This window comes from Fulmarus glacialis, unplaced genomic scaffold, assembly GCF_000690835.1.
Source record: "Fulmarus glacialis isolate BGI_N327 unplaced genomic scaffold, ASM69083v1 scaffold5716, whole genome shotgun sequence".
Lineage (NCBI taxonomy): Eukaryota > Metazoa > Chordata > Aves > Procellariiformes > Procellariidae > Fulmarus > Fulmarus glacialis.
The window spans coordinates 14,212-39,555 of record NW_009219921.1 but is presented as its reverse complement, the minus strand read 5'-3'; the positions used below and the strand labels follow the sequence as shown (position 1 = coordinate 39,555).

General features: G+C 44.3%; 1 protein-coding gene across 1 annotated transcript; it reads right to left on the bottom strand.

The window, feature by feature from the left end:
- Positions 1-10,817: 10,817 nt before the first annotated feature.
- On the bottom strand, positions 10,818-24,863 carry DUSP16 (dual specificity phosphatase 16; the record flags this gene model as incomplete). Its single annotated transcript, XM_009580551.1, has 4 exons — positions 10,818-11,994; positions 15,597-15,720; positions 16,405-16,564; positions 24,684-24,863. Coding segments are annotated over 4 exons (1,641 nt in total), but the record flags the coding sequence as incomplete, so codon positions are not given.
- Positions 24,864-25,344: the final 481 nt, after the last annotated feature.

The window sequence follows — 25,344 nt, the reverse complement described above, 5'->3', positions numbered from 1 at the left end:
CTGATCCGGCAGGCTCCCCCTTCTCACCTACCGCGCTCCAGCGTTCAGCACAGACGCGCTTCCAACGGGCTGGGCTGGCAGATGTTTGAAGCGGATGGCAGTGCTGCCCGACTCTCTGCCAGGGCATCGGAGGAAGAGCAGCGTCAGCTGCCAGAACTGTGCAGCCAGGAATCCAGGAGCTCCCCGGTCCCGTCGTCTGGAGAAGATGATTTATCGTTCTTTCATCTCCCTCCTCTTGCCCTCCTGTCTCCTTTACTGCTACCACTGCCCGTGCCGAGACATTTGTTTCATTGCTGTGACATTGCTGTGGGGTTTACAGAGGAGGAGTGTTCTTTCATCTGATTTTTTTTTTTTTTTAAACTAGAAAAATTCAAAGGGATACGGGGTGTGACAAACTGTCTAACATGGTTTTTGTGCCACTGGGGTTTAGACGATTGGATGGCTGGCAGGTATTTCTGAGATCCCCTGGCCTTGGAAATATGTGTGTTTCATAGGTGAAAGTGCAGGAGCCAGGAACTGGCTTATTAAAATCTGCCTATTATCATAATTAACATGGTTTGCATGGCAGGGTTTTGGCATGTCCTCCTCGAGGCTCCTGTTTTTATGGGCTCACTAATTTATGAGGCTGTAAAGGAGTAACTGTTCCAGATATGTATGTCTGTTAATGTTAGGCAAGCCTTAGCGTTCCTCTCCCCCTTGCCCTATCAGTGTCCCTGTGCCCCAGCTGGTGGTATTTCGTGTCCCTCACCTTGCACAGTGATTCTGACAGGCACTGGCACCGACCTGCTCACTTTGCATCCCAAAGTTGGACACGAGTTTTTTTTTTTTTATTTTTACTGGGACACTCCAGTTATCTTGGTGCTGTCTTTTTCTACCAGAGGGATGCAGTTTTTCTTTACCTTCGAATGTATGGAGTTGGAGGGGGGAGATATGAGAAGTCCCTCAGGTCTTCTCCTTGGCTTAGCTGCCGTCATGCCGAGAGCTTGCCTCAGCGTGGTGTTTTATGGCTGAAACCACACGGCCCTTTGGGACTGCGCTCAGCGAACTGCTCCAAAGGCAACACGATGTTCTTGCTTTCTCCCAAGGCGAGGGCCCTGCTGCCCGGGTGCTGGGCTGGCCCGTAGGAGACGGGTTGTTTGCCAAGTCTGCTACTGGTCTGCTGGCTGCAGGTGATTTGCAGTACCTTTCCGAGCTTTGGTTTCTCCCCGTATAAAACGGGGGCATATTCTACGCGCCGTTGTAAAAATATTTACCAATCTAGAAATAAGATTTAACAGCCTGCATCACCGTTGCGTGGCAGTTCTTGTCTGCAGGAGGAAGGGCATGAAACCAAAAGCGAGGAGTTTGCTGGGTCAAGGGTAGCTTTGTGTGTGTTTACATTAGTCCCGGGATGCTGTTGCTGGCGAGGAGGCCGAAGTGCGCCCATGAACCCCAAGGGTTGTTGTACATCAGGAGTGCAATTCCAGTGGTGAGGACAGCTGTCTTTGAGAGAGTCAGTGTGACAACCCATCTTCCAGTACAGCACAAGGCTGGGTGACTTGCCAAAGGCGACTTGCTTCGATACGTCTTAGTACTTAAGAGTACTTAATCAGCAAAAGACGGTCTCTAGGCTTTTGGGAGTAAGAGCGCAGTAGGGTTTTGATGGTATTAATTGCTGCCTGGTGGCAGGAAGCAATAGGCTGTTCTCTTGTTGCATTCCCAAAGGCCACGTAGCCTAGAGTGAATTTTGTGACGCAGACTGCAGCCAACTTAGATGTGTATCTGAACTGTAGCCGTAATTGGACCCCAGGGCCCGCTGAACGCTGTCTGAAAGCAGAGTCCCATAGAAGTGAAGCCCCCTGGAATGGTGCCCTGGGAAGAGCGATTGACTGCTTGAGAAATGGCAAGGAACTCAGCAGATTTTCTAGTAAAGGCAACAGAGCGGGCCTGGTTGTCTACTGCTTCCAGAGTTGTTACCTAGTTGTATATGCGTAGGTGTATGCTGTATGTTGCACCGGATACAACATCAGGCTTCCATTCTGGCTCATGCGTTCTGCAGTATTTTACACTTGGTTTGTTAAAAGCTTACACGAGACTTAACAACCCATGAAAACCTGCTTGTCGTGGCCATGCCCCTGAGGGTCCTCATTGTCCATCGCTGAGTATGTCTCTGCCTCCCGCCATCAGACACACCAGAATATTTAGCAGCTTTAAATAGCGGCTGCAGGCGTTCGTCCTCCTCGTCCAGATGATGCTGTCTGGAAGTTTAGAATGTGCGACATTCAGCCGTCTGCCAGACGGGATCATGGATATCCCACACCCTGGCGTGCTGGAAGCCTATACCGGTGGGAAGATCCTGATATTGGATCTTGAGGCAGGGGCTAGGCTGCAGATGCTTTCTCCTGTAAAGCTTCTAGACATTTGGCCTCATGCTATAAGTATCAGATCAAAGCATTGCTCCTGCGGTGCTAATGAGGGCAAGCGAATAGTGTTCCTATCTGAAAGCTGCAGGAGCGAGGGCTGCAGATCAGTTCCCTCCTTATTTGCTATAAAACACCTAAACATTGGGCTGATAATGGGAGAAAATGCTTGTTCCTATGAACGCTGGCCTTTAAGCTTGTGGATATGGTGCTGGGCCTTCCAGCTAGAGCTTTCTGAGCAGCAAGGGTAAGTTGTGAAAAACGTTAATAGCTTAACTAGAAAGAAATCAGAGCTGAAACGCGAAGCACACAGGTCATCACCTTCATTCCACAGGTGATAGTCTCTTGTATGGGTACTGTAAGATAACGTGCACCCTCTAACTGTTCTCAAACGATGGTTTACAGTTTTATTTAAAACATTGTCACTGGCTTCATTAACTGTAAGTCTTTGGACCTCTTGCTGAGGGGAAGACATTTCTTGTGCTGCTGTTTGTTGCTTGGCTGCTCCTTGTTCGCTTTGCTCTGCATGCTGCTTTCGGCTTCATCTCAGATGCAGGTGATGCTCAAAGTGAGATTCTTGTTTTGCTCCTTTTCCCGCTGTTTAGCAGGAGATTCGAGATGTGACTGGAATTACCTTTCTGCTTATGAATTTCCTTTTCCAGGCCAAACGCTGTTGGAGAAGGCCTCAGGTATCTCACAACTGTACTAGCTGTTACTTCTACCACAAAGTTAGTGCTATGAACAGAGAATAATCTGGCGTGCTCTACTGAAAACAAGTATTTCTGCCCTTTTCTGCTTTCTGAGGTGATGTGCGGTCTGGGGTGCAGGGTAAGCTTCTTGATATGCCATTTCCTGAAAAGCTGGAGAACAGGGTGAGTCTCTGGGTCTGTGGTTCCCTGCTGGCCTGAGCTGCTCTGGTTCTTCCCCCGACTCTGCTGTTGCAACCCCCGCTTTGTGCTGCCGCTGGTGCTTGTTGCATCCTACACTGCTCAGTGTGCTACACACGCAGAAGAGGTTTGCGTTGTTGTTTCCGTTGTTTTTGTAATTTAATGCATTGACAGGGTGCTAAAGTGCCAACCTATCTGCAGGACAATTTCTGTGAAAATCCGGTGAAGGGGACAGAAGAGAGTTGTGGGTTTTTTAAAAATATATGTATTTTAAAATAAATATATTTGAATATATTTAAATATTTAAAGTGTATTTTCCCCTCCTCTAAGCTTTTACACAGAAAGAGTAGAAATACAAGTTTTCACAGGCCCACTCATTGCATGAGCCAGCCCCTCTCTCTATCAGACTGTGTGCCAGTGATTTCCTGAGGTACTATTGTAACATCCCTCCTGTTCCTGAGCTGCCAGAGTGTATTTTGATTCCCAGCCTCATGGCAGAGCGCTCCTTGGTTTATGGGTTATTATCCTGTTCACAGACTTGCTCTGCTTTCAGCTGCCTATGTGCTACATGGCCCACAGCTCCAGCATTAAAACGTTTGGTATCTCTCTTTTCTAAGTGTGGAGTTTCTCCGATTGCCTTGCTTATTCTTCATTTACAGCGCACCACTTCTTGCTGCGATGATTATGGATGGTACACACACTTTAGTGTGGGAGGTCATATCTTAGCTTTACTGCTTTGTACGCAGAACCCACCTTCGTGCCATGGAGGTGGCTGTTTTCAGCTGTGCTGGGGCTGCCTCTGCCCAGGGACTGTAAGGAAACGTGTGCCCTGGAATGAAAATAAATGTTGGGTTTTTGGGATGTTGTCCCAATTCAGGTTGGCACTGATGTCCAGTTTAAATAAATGATGTGCGCAGCGATGCTTGTGACTCGCCAGCAGTGGGGTGGGACCGTAGTTCACCTGGCTGCCTACCTTTTCTGGGCTGGTAGCCTCTTGGAGATAAAGAAGAGGGTCTGGGATTGATGGACTGAGACACTTATGTAAGACTGTAGCTTCCCTGTGCAAAGCACTCGTGGTGTGAGACACTCTCTGCCTGTTTCGTTAGAGCCCTTGCACCTTGTGTGCGCCCAACAGCTTTCCTGAGATTCAGCCAGAAGACTAAACACAAGCACCAAAGTATTTCTCATTTCTTTCTCCCCTGCCCCCACTTACCTGCCTGTCAAAAAGAGACCATGTCCTGACAGATGCTTTACATCAGTTCTTCGCCAGATCGCAGAACGAACTAGGGCTGGGCAGCCTGCCGGATGCTCATCTTCTCCTACCGATTCTTCGCCCATCACTGAATGAGTTGCTTTGTACTTTTAGCCAGACTTCAGCATCTTTTCAGCTGGTCTGTGGTACTTCTTTGGGGGTTGTTGGCTTGCTTTCAGCTGCCACAGGTGGGTTTAACTTCTTCATAATGTGAGCCTGCACAGGACAGCAAGGTGACACAGAAAGGAGACTCGCTCACCCAGTGGTCCCCAAAGCTAGGACGGGTCTGAGGTGGTCATGGGTGTGCTCTGCCTACCTACAGCATCACAGAGCTAGTCCTCCTAAGGTGGGGGAGAGCAGAGGAGCATTCAAAGGGCAATTCTTAATGTCAGCTGCCTAAAATAACCCTTTTGTCTTTTTAAAAGCTTTGTATTTTAACAGACCTCATGGGGAAGCTGTGGAGGTAATGAAATACGATGGCCTACTGTAAGACCGTAACACGACCACAGAAATAAATGAGGATGGCTGTAGATTTTGTCAATACCTTGCTGGGGCTGTTACCAGTGCAGCGTTCAAATGAAGTGTTTGATTCTGTTCTCTTCATTCTGATGCAGGCTGAACTGCTGAGCAGCAGAGCCACACTGGAGGCTCAGTGGAATGTCACAGGGGTCGTTAAAGACCAAGCAACCAGCTTTCTGCAAGTGGATAGCGAAATTTTGTTTTTTACAAAAGCAAAGAGGCAGCTGCTGTAAGAGCTGATTGCTACTTGCTGAGGGAAGCCCAGCTTTGAGAGCATCCCGTGATGGAGCTGTTTCCTGCAGGAAACAGGTTAGTCTAATAAATTTAGAAAATCGGTGGTTTAGAGGAGAGTAAGTGAAAGTACCTGCAGGAGAACGCTGTTCTCCTGGCATTGGGAAAGCAAAGCGGTGATGGATTTTCACCTACTGCCCATGGGGTACTCAACAAAGAGAGATGTAAATGTGTAGGTGTGTTTTTTGTTAAGTGATCTGACGCCCCAGCCTCATAGTTGCCTTTGTACAGCAATGGCGCTTGGTGAGGGTCCCTGAAAACAGCAGCTGAAATCCACACCTCCAAGTAAGCATTCCCTTCCAGCAGGGCAGTTCCCTGTATGTCTGTTTTACAGCATTTTATATGCTAGGAAAGCAGCCCCTTCCCAGAGGGGTGGGTGCTGCAGAAGGCTAGAAATAGCTCCCTTTCCTTTTCTATTTATAGTGGCTCTCATTAATATTCTCCAAGTGCAGAATTAGCTGAAGGCTTCGCAGCAGAAACACTTCAGTTTACCTCAAAGCAACCGTTTGGGCCCGAGGGCCAAGAAGTTCTCTGGGGGCACAGTTCAAAGGGACAGGCCAGTTGCCAGGCTAAGCTGATGTATTATGAACACTGTTCTTGTACCCGAATTCCCAATTGTGGGTTTGTATGTATAGTGTAACAGTGGTATTGTATTCTAAAGCTATAATGTCTAAATGTACTAGAATAACTCAACTTTTATCTCAGAAACTTTAAGAATAAATACAGGCTAGCTAGGTGTTTAGTCAGGGTATGACTATCTAATTAAAATGTCTGGGTAGGTGAGTTTGGCTGAATCTCACTAATTTCAGATTTTAAAAGGGGCAGTAACAGCCTTACTAGGACTCCGGTGCTGGCCCCAGGAGAACCGCCAGGCTGCTGTTCTGGGCTTTTGATACCACTACTTTCTGGCAGAAATCAATTTAAAACTTGTGCTGTGAGTCAGAGTGTAAGGAGCGGCTCGGGGATGAGTGTGTAGTTACTAAGAAGAGTGGCTCATGTAATTACACATTTCTACTCTCTTTCTCCCATCTCCCAGCCCTCCAGCCCCCTCAAAAAGAAGTAGGGCTATGTGATCCATGCTGGGGGGAGGTTTGCCCTGTTTTCAGTCCACTTCACTCTAGGAATATAACAGTCATGGTCACATCAAGAACCTAGTGACCTCAAGGACCCCTTCCCAGTAATGGCAATCAATGACATGAAAATTAAATGTTGATGACACGTGTGAGACACATTTCAGTTGCCCCTCAGGTTTTGACTGGAGATGGAGTTAGACTGTCTCTTCACAGAGCTGTCTACTGGCAGGGGCAAGAGCGGAGGGATGGAGGAACAAGAGCAGAGCAAGTCCTGCAAAGCAGGCAAGAGGAGGAGTGGTGAAAGCTGAAGTGCATGCTTCAAAAACCAGACCTTAAAGGGAAGGAGCAGTTCCTACAAGAGCTAGTCTGGCCTACTGAGATCAGAAGTGGACTTTGGAGTAGGGTGAGGGACGCTAGAGGGTAAATCTTAAAAGATTGTCAAGTGAACCTAACAAGCTGATGCCATTTAGGTCTAGTATTGTGCATGGTTCTTCTTTTACCGTGTAACGGATGCACACTCTCCATGTACTAGGTGGTACGTCTTGTTTGTAGAAGTAAGCATATTGTTACTTGTGCTGTAGCTGACGGTTCGGCCTCTTCCAGAGAGGCCAAAGATTCTGCATTTCCCTTTCTGGGATTATGTGTTAAAATTATCTTTTAAAAAAATGCTTCTATTACTGGACCCGAGTTTGAAGATGCCGTTACACAAACTTACAGGTCTGAGCTTTGCTATCGAAGGATATAACCTTAGCAGCCATATTCTACTGCAGGATTTAATTTTAATATATACTACATTTGTATAAGCTATGCTCTGAAGGAGCAATGAGGGGCATACCTCTCCCTCAGCAATCAGAAATCGCTCTGAATCCTTCAGGACTGCCAGAATCAGTCTAAGCAAGTATTTAAACAAGTAATTAAATTCTTCTTCAAATAAGAAGTATGGGAGGCAAGAGAAAAACATGGGGTTCATCCTAGGTAACAATCAATTTGAAATACTTCCTTCGGAAAGACTAGCAGAGCTGCCTTGGGAACAGTTTACTCACAACCGCATGAGACATTGTAAGACGTTAATGCAGAGAAGTGCCACTGCTGCTATTCAAGGGAGCAGAAGAGATGGGGTAAACAGGAACAGGTAAGAGACTGAAACTATTACCGGTGCCGTAAAATCACCGCTGCTTGTGACGTCCAAAGCTACCCAGTCTGTGTCGTTCGTTAACAGGCATGCGTCTGCAAAGGATACGTAGGATAAGGACGAGCCCCTGGCTAGTCCTGGGTGCTGGGGAGCAGGTCACACTGCAGGCAGGTAATGCACACTCCACAGCCAGACGCACACAGGCTCCTTCCTCAGCCGTTCTATATAAACAGGTACCATTTCTGATTTTATTTCATCGTAACATACAGGTAATGCTCATGACACAACAAGATGAGAAACTCGCATCTCTCTGAACCATTTAAACAGCTTGCCATACACCAAAGAACATTATATTCATATTGAACATTTACACATTTCGCCCCTCACATCCTCCACTTTGCTTTCCACGCTTCTACAAACCATTTCCAGCATTGTTCAGGTACAGGACACTAGTTCAGACAGGAGACAGGGTACCACCCTGCGCAGGACATGGGGTTAAGGCTTCCTCCTACAGGAACCCAACCCCTAAAAATACTGAGCCTACAGCTTTGATTCATTCAGTAACTATAGCGTGTTGGAAATCACAAGGAGACAGAAGACCAGATTTCAGTTCTTCAGAAGGCGATTAACCAAACGAAACCCAAACGTACGTATTTGCCTGTATAGACAGAAGGGGAGAACACACGTGTGAAGGAGTACAAAAGACAGGAAGATTCTGTTTCTGCCTCTAGGGATTGATTTGTGTTAACCCCCATTTACTGATTTAAATCAAAGACACGGGCTTTTACTGAAATCTGGCTAAGAGGAGCATTGCTAAACCGTTTACATACATATATACACACAGAGAGTGTGTATATATGCTGAAAATAGTTGTAATGTAATCGTTTTCACTTGATATGTAAACAGAGACAAGTGGCAGTATGTTTAATGAATAGCCAAGACCTGACATGCCTTCCAGTGTGGTGTCAACCAATCCCTTGCCAGACTATCCCTTCTTCCAGCATCTCACACACACGGCACGAAAACAGCCTCTGGGTTCAGTTACTCCTGGTGCTGCCTCTCTCTTGGTGTCTTTTGCACTTTTTAGGATCAAGTCAATCAACGCTGTAGCTTTCAGTGCTATTTTCAACAGTCCGCTGTAGGAAATTAAAGTCACATCCTAGCCACAAAACAAAACGACAAAATCTTCTCCACTTTTCAATATAGTAAAACCTGAGATTTGAGTCACAAACTAACTAAACTTACAGTAAAAAAAAAAAAAACAACAACCCAAGCTGCTGACTTGAATTAGGGCTTCAGTTTGCTGCTGACAAATTTTTTTCAAAGCTGTTGGCCAGGGGTAAGTATTTGTTACATGTGATTTACAATTTTCAGCTGCCTGCACTGAAATGGGACAAAACAATATAGTTCCCCTCCGATAAGCGTTCTTTGGGGTGCTGGGGAAGACCGAGATAACACGTATGCAGCTCCCCTGGGAGCAGGAAGGATGAAGCTTTACGCTGTGCCTCTGGTACCACCCCTCGCTGATCGTAAGCCCCTTGCAGCAAGGCGTGCACACGAAACTATTTGAGCAGCGGCAGCCAAGGTACCGCAAGAATGGCGAGCTGGAGGGGAAGCAGCTCGTTCGCTGTCAAAAACAACGCAAGATGGGCTGTGCCTAATCTCCCACGAAACACCCCGCTGGCAGCAGGGAAGTGACACCTCCTTGAGCTGGCGTGTTCCCTGGGGTGGCGAGGGTGAGGACACGGTACCAGCCCGCAGCAGCACAGCTAGAAGTGTCTGTAGCCAAATCACGCATCAGCACGCTGGGAAACTCGGACCCTATGCTGGGAGAGAGGACAACGGGCAGGATCAAGTTCCTTTGGAGCCGGGAGTGCGGGAGGTGAGCAGGCTTCCCATTAAATCTGCCTCTTCTCAAGCCCCCTTTCTTTCACACCACTCTATGAGATGGGATGCTGGAGGTCCCCTTCTGTGTTCCTTGGACAGCCAGCCAGACTTCTCTTTCTCAGATGAAGTCAGCAAACCTAATGAGAAGCTTCTATCTCCAAGTCCCCACAGTTTGAGTGAGGATGTTGGGATGGAAAAAACCCAGCCACCTGAATTGCCCCTACCCCACAGGTGACTGGAACCATATATGAAGAGCAGTTCCTTAATGGTACTGCTCAGTTAAGGACAAAAGCCCATTTTTTAGCTTTAAAAAACAAAAAAAAAAAGCCTTCAAGAGCCATCTATTGAATTGTCAATTGGCAAGAACAGGATGTTGTGGTATTGTACCAGCCACTTCTCTTGCACGTAACCCTAAGTATTAACCACTCCATTATAGCTTAGAAGCCAAAGCAGCTACCCCTCTCCCAGAAGCCAGCTTAATATAAAAAATACAAATACTGCTTATTTTATGTTTCAAAAGACTGGGGGAAACAGTCGTAAGTATGGTTCATTTGTCTTTTTTAAGAATTGCTGCTGAGCCAACTGAAACACTTGTGCGTAGACAGCTTTAAAAAAAAAAAAAAAAAAATCAAATGTGGCTAGGAGTTATTTTTTCAAATTTCTTTTTACCAGCATCTGGCAGCCATAAAGCCCTAGTTTATTTTTTATATTTTTGAGGTACTGGGTTTTTTTTTCTCTGAAGCAGCTCACTAGCGAATCACCTAAAGCCTATCTATTAGAACAATAGTTACACCAGTATTTACATTTGTCTGAACGGCGTGTTCAGACCAGCCTTGCTGTAACCAGTCCCTACGTCCTTTGGAATCGCTCCCGGTCTCCTTTCTTACGGGGAAAGAGGTCTCCCCCTCCAGAGGTTGGCTCAGTGTCAGGGCTAAGGTGCACTGGTGAAGACGTGGGGCATGAGGAGGGGAGAACAAAACTAGCTTTGATGGGTCGGAGCATGTTTCAGTGGAACCAGAGAAAGGGTTTGATACCAAGAGAGCTTCCTTTTTAAAAACCACTGAAAGGATGTGCAATCCATTGCATATAATTGCTTCCTCTGTCAGGGAAAGATCTTTGAAATGTTCTGCCCTTCTCCAGGAAAGGGGAGGAGAAAAACCCGGTCTCCTCGGGCAGATGCTCGCTTGTCATTTCTTTGCCGTATTAATCTAGTCGCTGCGTTCACACTGAAGCCTCGCAGTTGTTCTCCCCCGTCCCCCCCCACCTTTTTGCACGAAGTTTGTTCTTTTCAGGTTTACAGGGACCTCTCAAACGGCGGGGGAGTGGCCTGGAGGGGGGAGCAACTCCGATGATACAGTCACACAAGCCTGCTGCCCCTCAAGACACTTCAATGATTTCCATGCTGCCTGAAAAGCTCGACTGGCTGCCTACTTTCCCCAGTTCTTCTCTGGATCTGTTGTCTGACATGATGCTCTCCCCAAACTCCATCTGACAGCTTCTGCGCTTAAACTGCTTTTCAAAAGAGCTTTCCTCATGCCAGCTCCGCCTGGAGTCGCCTCGATCACCCTGCTTTGGCCTCCTGCGCACAGCACAGGCCTGGTCACAGCCCGTGGGCAGCTGACTACAGCTGTAGGCAGAGTAAGCAGCGCTGTTCCCGTAGATGGCGGAGGCAGAGTAGAAATGCGAGGACTCAGTTGCAAAATACCAGCTGTTGGTAAGGGACGTAGCCGACGTCTGAGGAGCCAAGATGTCCGAGTGCCAGCCTTTGAGGCCCAGCCCAGCAGCAGACTTTGCCAAATGCTGCTGGCTGGTGGAGAGACCAAACAAGAAGTTCGTTCGGTAGTTGTCTTCCATGCTCCCGCTCCGGTGGAGGGGGTACAGGAGCGACCGCTGAGTGGTGGCACTGCTGCTGGCTCTCCCCAGGTGTTGCCGTTTGCTCTGGCTATCCAGCTGCCGGTTGTTCTGGGCTTTCTTGGGAGGGTTTGCTTCCTCTTTGTCAGGGCTGGTTTCTGGGGTCTGCTCCGAGACCTCCTGGACAGGGGAGAACTGACACAACTTGCTGCTGCCCTCTAAAGCAGTCGTGTGTTTGTAGTATTCCAGGGTGTCTTCGGAGGAGGCAAAGCCCTGAACCGATGCAGTCACACAGTTGCTACTTGTCGAGTAGGACACAGATTTGATATCCAAAGAAAAGGAGCGCTTCAGCCGGTTGCTGTCCTCCACCTTATCTAGGGAGACGTGCAGTCCGTTTATGCCCTGTACCAGCGGGCCATCTTCCAGAGGGGACAAGTGCCCGTGTGGTGCGCTGCCGCAGTCCGCTGGCTTCTGTTCCACGATCTCGGAGGTAGCGGTAATGCAGAGCTGGTTGGCGGAGAGACTGCTCTGCCCACCTTCTGGGACCAGCACGTGCTCGCTGCTTTTTTCCAAATGCAGAAGTTTCAGCTTACTAATGTGTCCAGGCTGACCGCTCTGGTTCTTGATCTTTTTCTCAAAGTCCAAAAGCTGGCCCAGAAAATTGAAGTTGGGAGAAATGGTTGGCCTTTTTTCTTTCACAAATCTGGCAAGAGGGGACAAACAAAACAAGAATTAATTTAAGGACCTGCTGCTCAGACCTGAGAGAACCCTAGAGCGATTGTTGTGAATGCTAACAGCCTAACCTTAACCCGGTAGGATGCCTGGACTGAGGTTCAGCCAGGCACAGGAAACATGGATGGAAAGAAAAAGGCAGCTTTTAAGCACAATAATGCTGGATGCTCGCAATTCTCTCTGCAGCTTACTTAAAGGTGGCTAAAAAAGGGAAAAGAAAGCACTCTTTTTACCTCTTTATGATATCCACAACAGGGTTTGAGGGAATCATTTTTCTTATTCACCAGTGGGATCTCTGCTACCTTGGTTTCTGACCGGAGTTAAGTTCCTCAAGTTCTGCACGAGCAGCATCAGAGCTCTAGCCAAGAGACCATAGCCTCCTCTGCACTGCAGAAAGCCGACCACCTTCCCCACCGCTCAAAGGGATGAAACCCCATGTTCCTTTCACCTCTCTCATGCTGTTGTTATTATACCCAGTTTATCTTTGTCAGGCAAGACAAAGAGCTCTGATACACGCTGACGTTATACAGCAAATGCCAGCGATTTCTACCATACACTGGTACTGACCACTGATATGATCATCAAAAAGAAAGACAGAAAGGAGCAAATGCAACATTAAAACAAAAACATCCTCTCCAGTGCTGTAGGTGTTCAGCAGTAAAGGGCAAATCACTGGAAGAGTTAACCTATTTTTGAGTGCTGTAGGAAGCAGCCTGACTCGCGTACACGTGCCAATCTAAGCACGCACTTACATACTCTGTTGAATATGGACAAGGTGCAATGCATACTTAAAATGTTTTCCTGAACCAGGACTCTAAATGTATGTAAGACTTAAGTATTAAAAGTCATGTCATGTACTTCAAAGTTAAATACAAAAGCAGTACTTCCTACCTCTCTGATTTGCAATACAGCTAAATAAGTACTCTGCTTTTTACAGGCTGTAAAACAGAAAGCTGCCCAAATCCTTCCTCCTTTTTTTTTTTTTAAGCATTCCTGGAACTATGAAGGTACCAGATGACAATGGAATTAACAAGGGAAGAAACCTTGAAGGGCTAAATCTAGTACAAACACACGTATAACATATCACTGGGAAAATTAAATACTATTAAAAGCAAAAAGAAAAGTATCTGGGGATGTGTATAGAAGGTGAGTGTACAGTCATTAAAAATAGCATGAAAAAAATTTGAAGGTGTACTTGTGCACATATATATATATATACACGCACACACACTAGCACAAATGCAAGCAAGTACATGAAAAATACCAAATAAAACTTGCCTTTTTTTTTTTTTTTTAAGTTGCCAAACAACAAACAATAGTAGGAATAGTCGAGCTGACGTGATGGCCTGGAAGATCAGATTGTGCAAAATGAATAGTGGAAACTTCCACCATGAAGTGCCAACATTGGCAAATGGAGAAAACTAGTAAGTCACCTCAGAAGAGATTCTTTAGGTTGATCTCCTAGCATTGAATTTGGGGGCTTTTATTCCAGTGTAAGCAATTAGCTCACAAGAATTCATACAGTCTTCATTCGTTCTTCTCCAGCCAAAGCTAGTTGTACTTGTTATCTGATTTGTTATTTAAAGCAAGATGCTTCTGGTCAACACTGCAATTTCTGGCCTGTGTTCTGGTAGCCTCTCCCTTCCACTTTCTTCTCATCTCACCCCAAAATATTGGGCAGTCCTGAATTTAAACCCAGCTTTTTAAAAAATGAAAAGGGTTCAAGAAAGTCTGCTGTATCCCCCCAACAAGTTTTAAGGTTTTGCAAACTTTTTTCATTTTGAAATGCACACTCTTTTTTCCTAATTGGAAAACACGCATAAATTTAATTTTGATGTATGTTCCCCTTCTATTGTCCATTATACAAAAGAAAAGATTAAAAACGTTTATTTCCTCAGATCTTCCACTTCAAGTTAGTGTCACCTTTTTATTTTTGTAATAGTGTCAGACAAACATTTTATATAGTGACTTTCATTAACTCAGAGAAAAGTATTTTTCTTTCAAGCTTTGCCAACAAGAGATCCCAAACCAAGGAGTGAAATGTGCTGCAGACTGCTCTCACTAAGCCATATCAAAGGAAATATAGCAAAATATAATCTGTATTTCACAGTAGTTGTTCAGTATTAACAGTGCAAATTAAAAAAGGCCTAGGATGATTAATCCTTCACACTCAATTGACATTCTTGGTTAAGAAACAAACTAGAATTCAATGGAGAGATTTCACGGAGGAATTTAGAAGCAGCACTTCAGAAGTTCCCTGAAGCATGTGCATTTTAAAAGTGTTTAGTACTCTACAGCTTAACCTCCAGACTACTACAGCCTGAGACCAGACAGGCTTTTTTAGCAAATCAAGCTCACGCCTTGCACAGTATCCATCCACATCCACTAATTCATCCATATTGTCTATACCTGTATAACTGTGAGTTTTCACCTACGCCTCTTAACCAAACCTGTTTCACCATACATTGAAATTACTGCACAACACCAAACTGTCGGCAGGCTCTAGTAAGAAACCGTGGAAAATTTCTAAAGGCAGTGGGAGATGGTTGTAGTTCAGGCACCTCTTACATGCACTTTTTTCACTGCATACCTAATCATGTTCATCAACTTAAAAGAAAATGCCCCATGGAAATCACGCTCCACGAGGGAGTATCAAATGTTCACCCTTCTGTCCTCATCAGTGTTTTAGAGACAGTAGTAGCAAACACACCAGTGATTTGGAAGGTACTCCTCTCCACCTGCTCCAGCGCAATTGTTCAAATTGCTTCTGCACCACGCATGTTATAGCAATGCGTCAGCTGTGCCAACTAGCATATAAAGCCCATCAAAAAGAAAACCATCGTTTTCTGTACAACGCAACAAAGCAGGTTGTCAAATGAAATAGAGAAGTCATGGTAAACTGCAACCAAGCCACCTGGAATCTAGTAAATCGTTCACAATCCAAGTACAGAAACATGGGATTTGAAAGGTTAAAAAAGGGGGGATGTGGGAGGGTGGTCCCACAAAAATTCCCTGATGCCACAAAGAGCCAACACTTCAAAATACTTTCTGGTTGAGTTTAATAGCAACAAAGCAGCTTGCTTAATTCCTAGACATTTCACCTGCAGGCAGTTCTTTGAGAGCATTACCAAATACCAAACTGAAGTCAACAGCTCCGGCCTAGCATTTGTCATAAGCGTGATTATAAATATCCTCAGTTCTCTTTCCTTAACCCTATCCATTCCGTTCTCTGACTTACAAGGTATTGTTATATGCGTGCTATAGCTGTATATATATGTACACACACACACTTAATAAGCAGTTTAAATGCCACATATTTGCCTACTCAGAGCAAAGACCACCATCAGCACTTTGCAGATGGGGAATTAATATTAGGTGTGTGATACCTACACAATACCACTAATTTGTTTATGGAGGAAGCCTACATTTAAAACAAGAGTGTGCAGAGGCCAGTGAACTACCGGATAAAATAACACGTCTGCTTCTACCCTTGGTCATATAACCTTTTATTCTTCACTTTAAAAACAAGCCAACCGGCACAAGAATTAATATGAAGGGAAATCTTCTCCTTACCTGTAAGCTTCGTCTAAGGACATATCCATTCTCTTCATGATATATGCAATAGCGATTGTGGCAGAGCGAGATATTCCAGCTAAACAGTGCACTAACACACGGCCGTTTGACGCTTTTGCTTTTTCTGCATAGCAAAGAAATTGGCAAGTGTCACACTCGGCAGATGAAAAGTTTGCAAAGAAAGCAATGTTATTTAAAATTGTTCAAAACTTCCAAATTAACTGCTAATTGCAAATCTCATGGAAGCTTTAAACAAAAATCACTTATTTTCTCTAGCACTGTATAGCATTGAATATAGAAAAAGCATGCGACTACATACAGGAAACATGCTGCAGTTACAGCATACCGCATTTTAATGTGCACATAAACAACCCTATTTAGATGTCTGGGAAAGGTGATTGTTTCTAATTTTATATGCAAGTAAAAAGCAAGCATTCATGATGGAACAATTTGGCCAGTTTAAATTTGGCTAGCTTACTTCTCAAAGCTAAAGAGAGGATCTGTACGTCCAATTTTCTAATTCACTCTCTGCAGGCATATATCAGGCATCTACTCGGTTGCCAGAAAGCAGAGCTGTGCCCTTAAAAAGTGTCTTTGTTCCGTAAGTGCTGGAACATGCACTGGCAGAATCTCCCTACGTTATTTTGCTTCTGTGCTTCTAAAGTGATGGTGATCATGTACATAGATCCTTAGGGTACTTTCATACCACCCAGAAAGCATTCAGGTCTTCTCCAGCCGAAACACCAAGGCAGACACACAAAGGAATCCAGAAACTGTTCTAGAGAGAGAATTTAAATTTTCTTCTCACCTATAAAATCGACTGATTTGTCCAACCAAGGCAAAATTTTCTCACAAAAGCTGTCGTTCACAGGCACTCTCAGGAAATGGGATTCCGGAATAAAATCAGGCTTTGGACAAGTATTGCTGGCGTTTAGTACGTAGCCAATATCATTCTGCTGCATCAGCTCCTAGGAAAGAGAGGAAGATTAAGCCTAGAGAAGTCAAATGGTACCTTTGGCACATTACAAAGAAACTATGAATCCAAAGCACATCATAAAGCTAAAACCCAAACTGGAATTCATGTTGGAATTGCTCCAGTATTAGGGGCATTCTGTTTCGAAAAAAAAAAGACACTTCCTCAGCTTTTAATTCTTCAAACAACTTTTAATGAGACATCCAGTGCGTCCCAATAACATACGGACTGCAAAGCCCATACAAACAAAGTTAACAAAGAACAGAAATAATGGTAGAATACCTTCTGCTACTATGAAGCATCACTTCCAAGAGAACGAATTTTTTGCTACTTTGGTTTAAACTGTCACCGTGCAAGCTGACAACATAACCAAGCACTTCCCACATGTAGTTTGCTGACCCGAATACATGTTTTCTGGATCACATATCTTAAGACTGAGGTTGCCCCATCACAGATATTGGTAAGAAATACAAAATGAAACTGATGCCTCCTGCAGTCACCTCTTAAAGTATCCGGGACTTCCTTGTTTCTAAGGCAACATGCGAAGCTCACTCAAAACCTTGAGAGAAAGAGCTGAGTAAGAGCTGAAGCCCTTGAATTAGACCATTTTCACAGAGCACTAACTGCAGTTTTACAGGAGTTCTGCTCTGCAGGTTATGATTTAATTGCTCATATTTCAGTTTTCAGCCTTTAGTCCTCTTGCATCTCAGAGATTATCACAGCAACAAGCAAAGAGATTCAAAGTATAAGAGTCAACTGGGCTTTTTAAGTAAGTCAATTTTCATGACTGTAAGTGAAAAAGAAAAAGACACCTCTTCTCCGCACCTTACCATACTCTTTGTATTTAGAGTTGTGCAAAGTAGTATCTGATGCAGTAGGTACCTTAGTGCCAAAACATGTGAAACAAGTACTAGGAAAGTAGAGATGGCTCTACCAAAACCATCCAGTCTCCTGCAAGTAAGCATCTTGACACAGAAAAGCAATTAAGCAGGTTGGAGTAATACTAATCAAACAACTTTTCCGGCTCAGATACGATTTGGCAGTAAGTGACATACAATACTATGCTTGGACAGTAGTTACACTGAATACAAACATTGGGGAGCTTTTGGCCAGATTTCTATGGAAACTAATGTCTGAAACTAAACTGAAATAGAAAAAAAGCCAAAAAAAATTTGATTTTAATCCTGTTGCTTTTATAGCAATTATATAAAAAAGAAAAGTTATGTCAATCCATGGGAGCAGTGGCAAGAAAGAATTCTTACACTGCAGATTTCAACTGGAGGGCTACCAGTATGAAAATACAGTCGTGAAGCCAAATGGTCGCTTCTTCCCCGTATGTTATTTTTTCTGCAAGCGTAAAGATGTTTTAGTGAAGAGAAACAGGGATATGGCTATTTAGCTGAAGAGCCAGAACTCTATCTTGTTCAAATCAGAGCAGTTTAAATAATGTGTGAGATTTGGTTTACAGGTACACCGGATGTATGTTACAGTGTGTATGTGGAAGGGATGAATAGTCACACACACACGTATATGCATGCATAAATTAAATGTTCACGGAGAACAAAGGACTGCAGGGGAGAAGGGAATCTACCTCAGTCATTTACAGGCAGAAGCGTATACAACTGCTGTGGCTGCATTTTAAACAGGGAATTTACATGAGTATCTGCTAGCGAGCTGAATTTTGTTGTCTGGAGCAAAATGAGCAGCTCCTCCAAACTTTCATCCAAAGTCCCTCACATCAGCACATTCAGAAGTGCCTGAAGGTGTGGGCACCTTACACTAATGAACATACATGACATCATAAACATACCCATCCAAGGGGAACAGGAGATGACCAGTTACTCACAAAGCAAATCACCAGAAATATAATTTGCGGCAATGGTCAAAAAAAAAAAAACCAAACAAAAAACCAAAAGGGCTGGATGTGTCAAAATAAGTTCTCAGCCTTACTGCTTCTTACCCTGCTAGTTTCCTAGGTCACACTCCCAGTAAAGCTCAGTGTCTCATCAATGACAACAAATCCCGATTATGTCACTGATTTCCCCCCTCCCTTCCTTCACATCTCCCCAACTCAACCAGCAAGCTCCCTTCAGCCCTGCATGCCTTTCATAGCTGACTCCGTTGCACCTTCCTTTACTATATTTAGCTCTAACACACCGATAGACCTAAAAGCTCAAAAGCAGGAGCGCTGTAAGGAAGTAGGGGAATATTTGGAATTATCCAGAGAGGGAAGGTATTGGGAATGGGGTTCTTGGCACAGGGGACTAGCTACCACTAGACCTGCGGTATCTTACGTGTGTAAAAGGAGACCCCCGATCCCCAGCATCTCTGCTTTGCTGTCCTGGGCTACACCGCTTTCCCCTTCTAGGATCCCAAGCTCTTCTGCATCAACTTCCGTAAAATAAGTCTCTGCTTTAGATCACTGCGTTGAAATACTGCCCCCAAAGCAGCTCACCTACTGCTGTCGCTGCTTGAAGGTGAGCGAGGAACACCTGGAATAGCGGGTGCAAAAGTACATGCAGGGTCACGAACATTATCAGGTATAAAGGCAGGAGGCGGTGAAGGTATCACTAACAAATGCACGGCCATGATGCATGTTTGTTCAGAATATAGCCAGGGGGAGGCTGATGAATTTAGAAGAAGAATAGAAAACATTATTATTTCTTTTAAAGCACGGGCGCTAGTGGGCTGCACAGTCCAACCATCACGATTCTACAGTTATGCAAGGTTTTTGACGTGGAATTGATTATTCAAATGGGAACGAGAAGGCTGCAGACGCCAAGTCTGAAACCTCCGAGCCAAAAAAACACCCAAAAATGTGTTAGTGCTTGTCTTTGAGACTAAGGCTAAAGAAAGAAGTTATGCTTCCTTCTGTTCTAAAGTATCAATCATTCCCTGTGCAACACGCTCCAATATAATAACCATAACAGTGCCTTCATTGTAAGGCACCCAAGAGGAAGAAGTGAATTAGGATGGGAGGAAGATCCAGAAATCCTAATACTAACAACTTTGTGAAAAGAAGGTAAATGCTCTTTTGTCAGCTTATTTACATTTTATGACTTGTTTAATCTGAAAATTAATGGCACCCTAAAATGTTATTTTGTTCCAGGAAATAAAATCCAGGTCTGGAAGAAAAGAAAGAGAATAGTTATGTAAGTAGCAAAGCAGAAAGTTTTACAGTTTAAATGCTGGGACAAAACGTGAGCTGTAAGTAGGAGGCTCATTCAGGCCCGTAACCACAACACAGTTTTTTTCTGTTATACTAACTTTCAGAAAGAACACTGTCGTGTATAGGTCAGAATTTAGTTTGTCTTTCTTTCACAAAGATCAGCTAAGATCCCCTGTCAAAATACGTATCCTCTTGGCGATGCCAGTTAATTTCAAAAGCAAAATTAACTTTTCTGTTAGCCAGAGTAAAATAAAGCTGTTAATCGTGAAAAGAGTCCGCATTTTGTAAATACGTGCATTTAGGCAAAGCAGCAGTACTGATCACCAAATTATTAAAGACGACATGGAAACACCAGGTCAGGACTTTTATGAGATTGTTAGTATTTCAACCCTGCAAAAAAAATACTATGAACATTTTCAGAATTAAGCATTTAGAAAGAAATCTATAAAGCAAAAATATAAAGAATCTCCTAAGACTCTTCTGAAGTAATCACTAGTTTTGCTAAAGGACACAAACCAAGCATTTGTGTTTGCGTATCTTTCATAAATAAAGCGTTATCAGCAGAGGTATTAATGGCAAAGAGCGTTAGTATTCTTAAAAGGTCATGAATCCAGATTGTCCTGCAACAAGACAAGCATTTCCCTTCCCGTACACTCAAAGATAAGCTTATAAAGATCCTGAAAAGATAAGCTCATCTTGATTAAAACATGCTGAAAATTCACATCTTTAAATCATCAGGTTGAACAGTAGTGCAGATTAAGAGTTCTTTTTGCAGGTATTTTTGAGACATTTAAATTTTAGAGAAATCAGTATGTCTGGTCAAGGGAAAGAATCAGGGGAACTCACAGATAGCATTTGAAGGCAAAAATAAGGTCAACATATACAACTACATCTTAATAATTTTGGGAATCTTACTAGAATTTTTAAGAAAATTATTTTTAAAAAATCTGGACTTGAATTAAAGAAACCCTATTCTAATCTTCACAGAAGGCTGACTTCTTGTCCCCAGTAACCAACAAACCAGCAAGGCCATTAAACCAGAGTGTGCAAACATAACCACTTACCAGCTCCTAGACTGTCCTAACAGAGACATAACTTTTGGTACTTATCCCTGGTTTTTGTTTCTCACCCTCCCTTTTGAACGTTCTTTGCTTCCCAGCTTTCGTACCACGTATTGCTATTTCTGGGCACTTGTTGTAGTGCTCTCCCCCAAGGCCCCTGCGTAGGATCCAGGCTTCCCCAGAAGCAAAGCAAGCAGCATAGATCTGCCAGTCGTGTTTCTAGCGTGCTGATCTCTAGCTACTGCTAATTTTGAGTTAAGAAACTGATTAAACCCAGGAAACTGGGAGTTGCCAAATAGTTGGGAAAACTAAGAGGCAGAAATCTTAATTTGTTCCCACAGCTTCTTTACGTTAGTAAAGGTACTAATATTAAATATGGAAGCCCGTTCAGATTTTCCACAGGCAGTCACCGAAACTAAAGAGGTAAGATAAGCTATCAAGACACGAAGGTCTACTTCAGTGCAGCAAACAAGTGACATGTTCAGAATAAAGCATTGCCTACTATTTCTTCAAGGTAAGAGGAAAAAGGTGTAAGCAACAAGCAGATCTGAAATCATAATATGTGTATTTGTCCTAAAATGGGTAAGAAACCTAAGAGGTACCTTAGTCATCTATGGAAGAATTTCCATAAGATTGACTGTCAAGGATAACACCAGGCGATAAGAACTTACTGCACTCTCTGTGGATTGTATGCTGTCGTTTCTGTGGTTCTCCATAAAAAATGGGAAACACAGCGATCCTCGATCATAGCTCCCCAGAGCATGCGAGGAAGTACGAGTCTGACAAACTCCTGGGGGTCCTGCATTAATTCTAAAGTATCTGGAGCTGCAGCGCTTCCTGATGTCTGATGGACACATGCCAAAATAATATCAAGATAGTAGATTAATAGGCAAGAGAGCCACCACCAGGTCTAAACTCTTCCTGTTGCGGTGGGTTGACCAGATGCCTACAAAGCCGCTCAACTGGACAGGGGGAGAAAAATACAACAAAAGGCTCGTAGGTCGAGATAAGGACAGGGAGATCACTAACCAATTACCATCATGGGCAAAACAGACTCGACTCGGGAAATTAATTTAATTTATTACCAATCAAATCAGAGTAGGGTAATGAGAAATAAAAACCAAATCTTAAAACACCTCCCCCCCACCCCTCCCTTCTTCCCAGGCTCAACTTCACTCCCGAATTCTCTACCTCCTCCCCCACAGTGGTGCAGGGGGACGGAGGTTGCCATCAGTTCATCACACGTCGTATCTGCTGCTCCTTCCTCCTCAGGGGGAGGACTCCTCACACTCTTCTCCTGTTCCAGCGTGGGGTCCCTCCCATGGGAGACAGTCCTCCATGAACTTCTCCAACGTGAGTCCTTCCCACGGGCTGCAGTTCTTCATGAACTGCTCCAGCGTGGGTCCTTTCCACAGGGTGCAGTCCTTCAGGAACAGACTGCTCCAACGTGGGTCCCCCATGGCGTCACAAGCCCGGCCACCAACCCTGCTCCAGCGTGGGCTCCTCTCTCTCCACGGGTCCATGGGTCCTGCCAGGAGCCTGCTCCAGCACGGGCTTCCCAAGGGGTCACAGCCTCCTTCGGGCATCCACCTGCTCCGGCGTGAGGTCCTCCATGGGCTGCAGGTGGATATCTGCTCCACCGTGGACCTCCATGGGCTGCAGGGGGACAGCCTGCCTCACCATGGTCTTCACCACAGGCTGCAGGGGAATCTCTGCTCCAGTGCCTGGAGCTCCTCCTCCTCCTTCACTGACCTTGGTATCTGCAGGGCTGTTTATCTCACATGCTCTCCACTGCTGTTGTTGCGCAGCAGTTTTTTTCCCCTTTTTTCCCTTCTTAAATACGTTATCGCAGAGGCGCTACCATCGTTGCTGATGGACTCGGCTTTGGCCAGCAGTGGGTCCATCTTGGGGCCAGCTGGCACTGGCTCTATCTGACATGGGGGAAGCTTCTAGCAGCTTCTCACAGAAGGCACCCCTGTAGCCCCCCCATTACCAAAACCTTGCCATGCAAACCTAATACACCTGTAGACAGCTCTGCCACACTCAGGGCTGACCAGTAGTAGTTGCGGGTTTAGCCTCCTCCGGCCCTATAATGAAATTCCTGACCACTGCTACCACTTGGATTCCTTTCCTGGTGAGGCACGCACACTGTGCCTGTGCCCAACACCTATTCACAGGCACCAACTTACTGCCAAGGAAAGGGAACAGCCTCTTTCATCCCTCTGGGATTATTCACTACTTAAAAGCCACAGCACTGGAGTTCCAGTCACATCCCAAACGAAGTAGCACATCCCTGGGCCTGGAGGAGAACGAGGAGAACCAGTTGCCCCCTCGCTCCCACTGCGACCTAGGATAGCACTTGGCATTCACACATTGAAACAAACAGCATAAAAGCATCTTTCTAATACTCTACCATTTAAAGCAAGGAATAATTTCAGTTACTTATTTCCTGCTGTCTTTTGTCTGGGGACCACAAATTACTTTTGTGGTAGGAAACGTAATAAGCTGCTTTGACATCCATCATAGGTGAATCAAGTTTGAATTGCTGACTTGCTACCTGGCAGTAAAGACATGGAAGATTTTAAAGGACAAAGTAAATACAATGACTGCTGACTTTTGTATACAGAAGATTTTTCTGTGTGCTCTACTAAAGCACAATTACCTTCTACGTCATTGCTTGCGTGTCAAAGATCCCCTTAAAATAACTGTGAAAAATCCAAAAATAGCCTATTAATGGCCAGACTGGGATGGAGTGAAAGCAGAAGAAACCAGTGAAAATTATGATAATGGTCAAAGTATATGAATTTGATCCAATTACAGGACATTATTAGGATAGTTCCTGTCTTAAGCTTTATACATGGATAAAAAACCATACACATAAGCCTTGCACATAATTAAGGCAATATGTTAGGGTGAAGCACTCCTCCCCTCTCCCCCATCCACGTATTTAATGTCAGCTTATGAAGGCTGTTGGAGATTCAACTAATAAATAGGACTGTCAGATAATATGGGAGGCAAGAGGGCACATGCAGCAGAAGTAATAAAAATTCCCTTGTGAAGGGAGCCAGGATGTAGATTGTAAGCAATATGAGTTGGTCTCCTCATGGAGACAAACATCTGTGGATATACATACGAATACAGACCTGTAGCAATTTGAGACAAACTCTTTTAGACATCTGATAGTCCAGCACCCTGCAAGTGCTATATTTGATGACTATGCTGACTATTTTAAGTATACCAGAATGTCCTGGGCTGTCTTTAGGAACAGAAATTATTAAATGCACTTGTATTTAGAAACAGTAAAAGTTTCTTAGTGCAGTGCTACCATAAAAACTTATTTTAAATGACCCCACTAATTGTCCAGGTCTGAACATTTTATGAGGTGTATGAAGATTTGTTTGCAGTAGTCCCTCATTATACACTTCATGGTATTTAACTGCTATTTTTTCCAGCACTTGAAGGAAATACTAAAAAACAGACAATCTTCCTTTGTCCTACTGTAACCATTAATATATTAACATCCCAAACTTGTCAAAACAAACCAGTCAGAGCTATACACAGGAAACTACTTCACCTGCTATAATGGCAGATTTGATAGTTTGCTGTTGGTTGATAGGTTACTGAGGAAGGTACCATATCATCTTCTCTGAGATGAAAGAGAGAGGAAACCAAGTTTCATATTACAGGACACATGGATTAATTATACGGTCTGTATATCATTAGTTCTCACATAGCTTTCCATGGCTTATGCACAGACAGCTATTATCTGTATCTACTTTAGATGTTATATAGCTGTAATGATGCAGTATGATAGAAGCATGGACAAAGACACATGGAGATTATATACTCATCCATATAAACAACATGACACCCAGAATGCTCACCTTGTTGAGGACATCCCGCTGACACCCAAGATAGAGATGAGGCAGGATTCTGGTTGGGCCAATGTTGGAGACAGGTAGGCAGGGTTGAGAAATGCAAGTAGGGACGAGCGTGGATTTTCCTTCACAGAGACCGGGGAAAGAGCTGGAGAACTCAGCAAATCCACCTGCGAGAGGAACATTATGTATTTAATTTACATGCAGTGTTGTGCCCATACCGATTCTCAGAAAGCAGCATTTGTTGCATGAGATGGGGAGGTGTTAAGGGGCAGCAGGAAAGCCTTAACAGAGGAACTGTACGTGTGCCTCTTCCAGAGGTACCATGGCTGTGCAGAACCATCCATCAGCAGGCAAGGCCTGGCTGCGTATTCCCACTCTGCCTGGAACATTTATTTCTCTCTCTCTCCATTCCTCAGAAGTTTTTGATGCTTCTTCCCATTCTTAATGACATGTGGAAATGAAACTTTAAAAAAACCAGCCACAACACCCACCACACCAAAAGCGCACACACCTTTTCCTCTCCGCCCCAGCACGCTGTTTTCTAAACACCTCCTTCTTCTGTATTAGGTCTATAATTAGACTTCATTAAGAAAAAGTAATCTTTACTTAATTTGGTAAAGGCATCAATATAAGGTTATTAACCTTTGCTTTTAAAATCCTACAT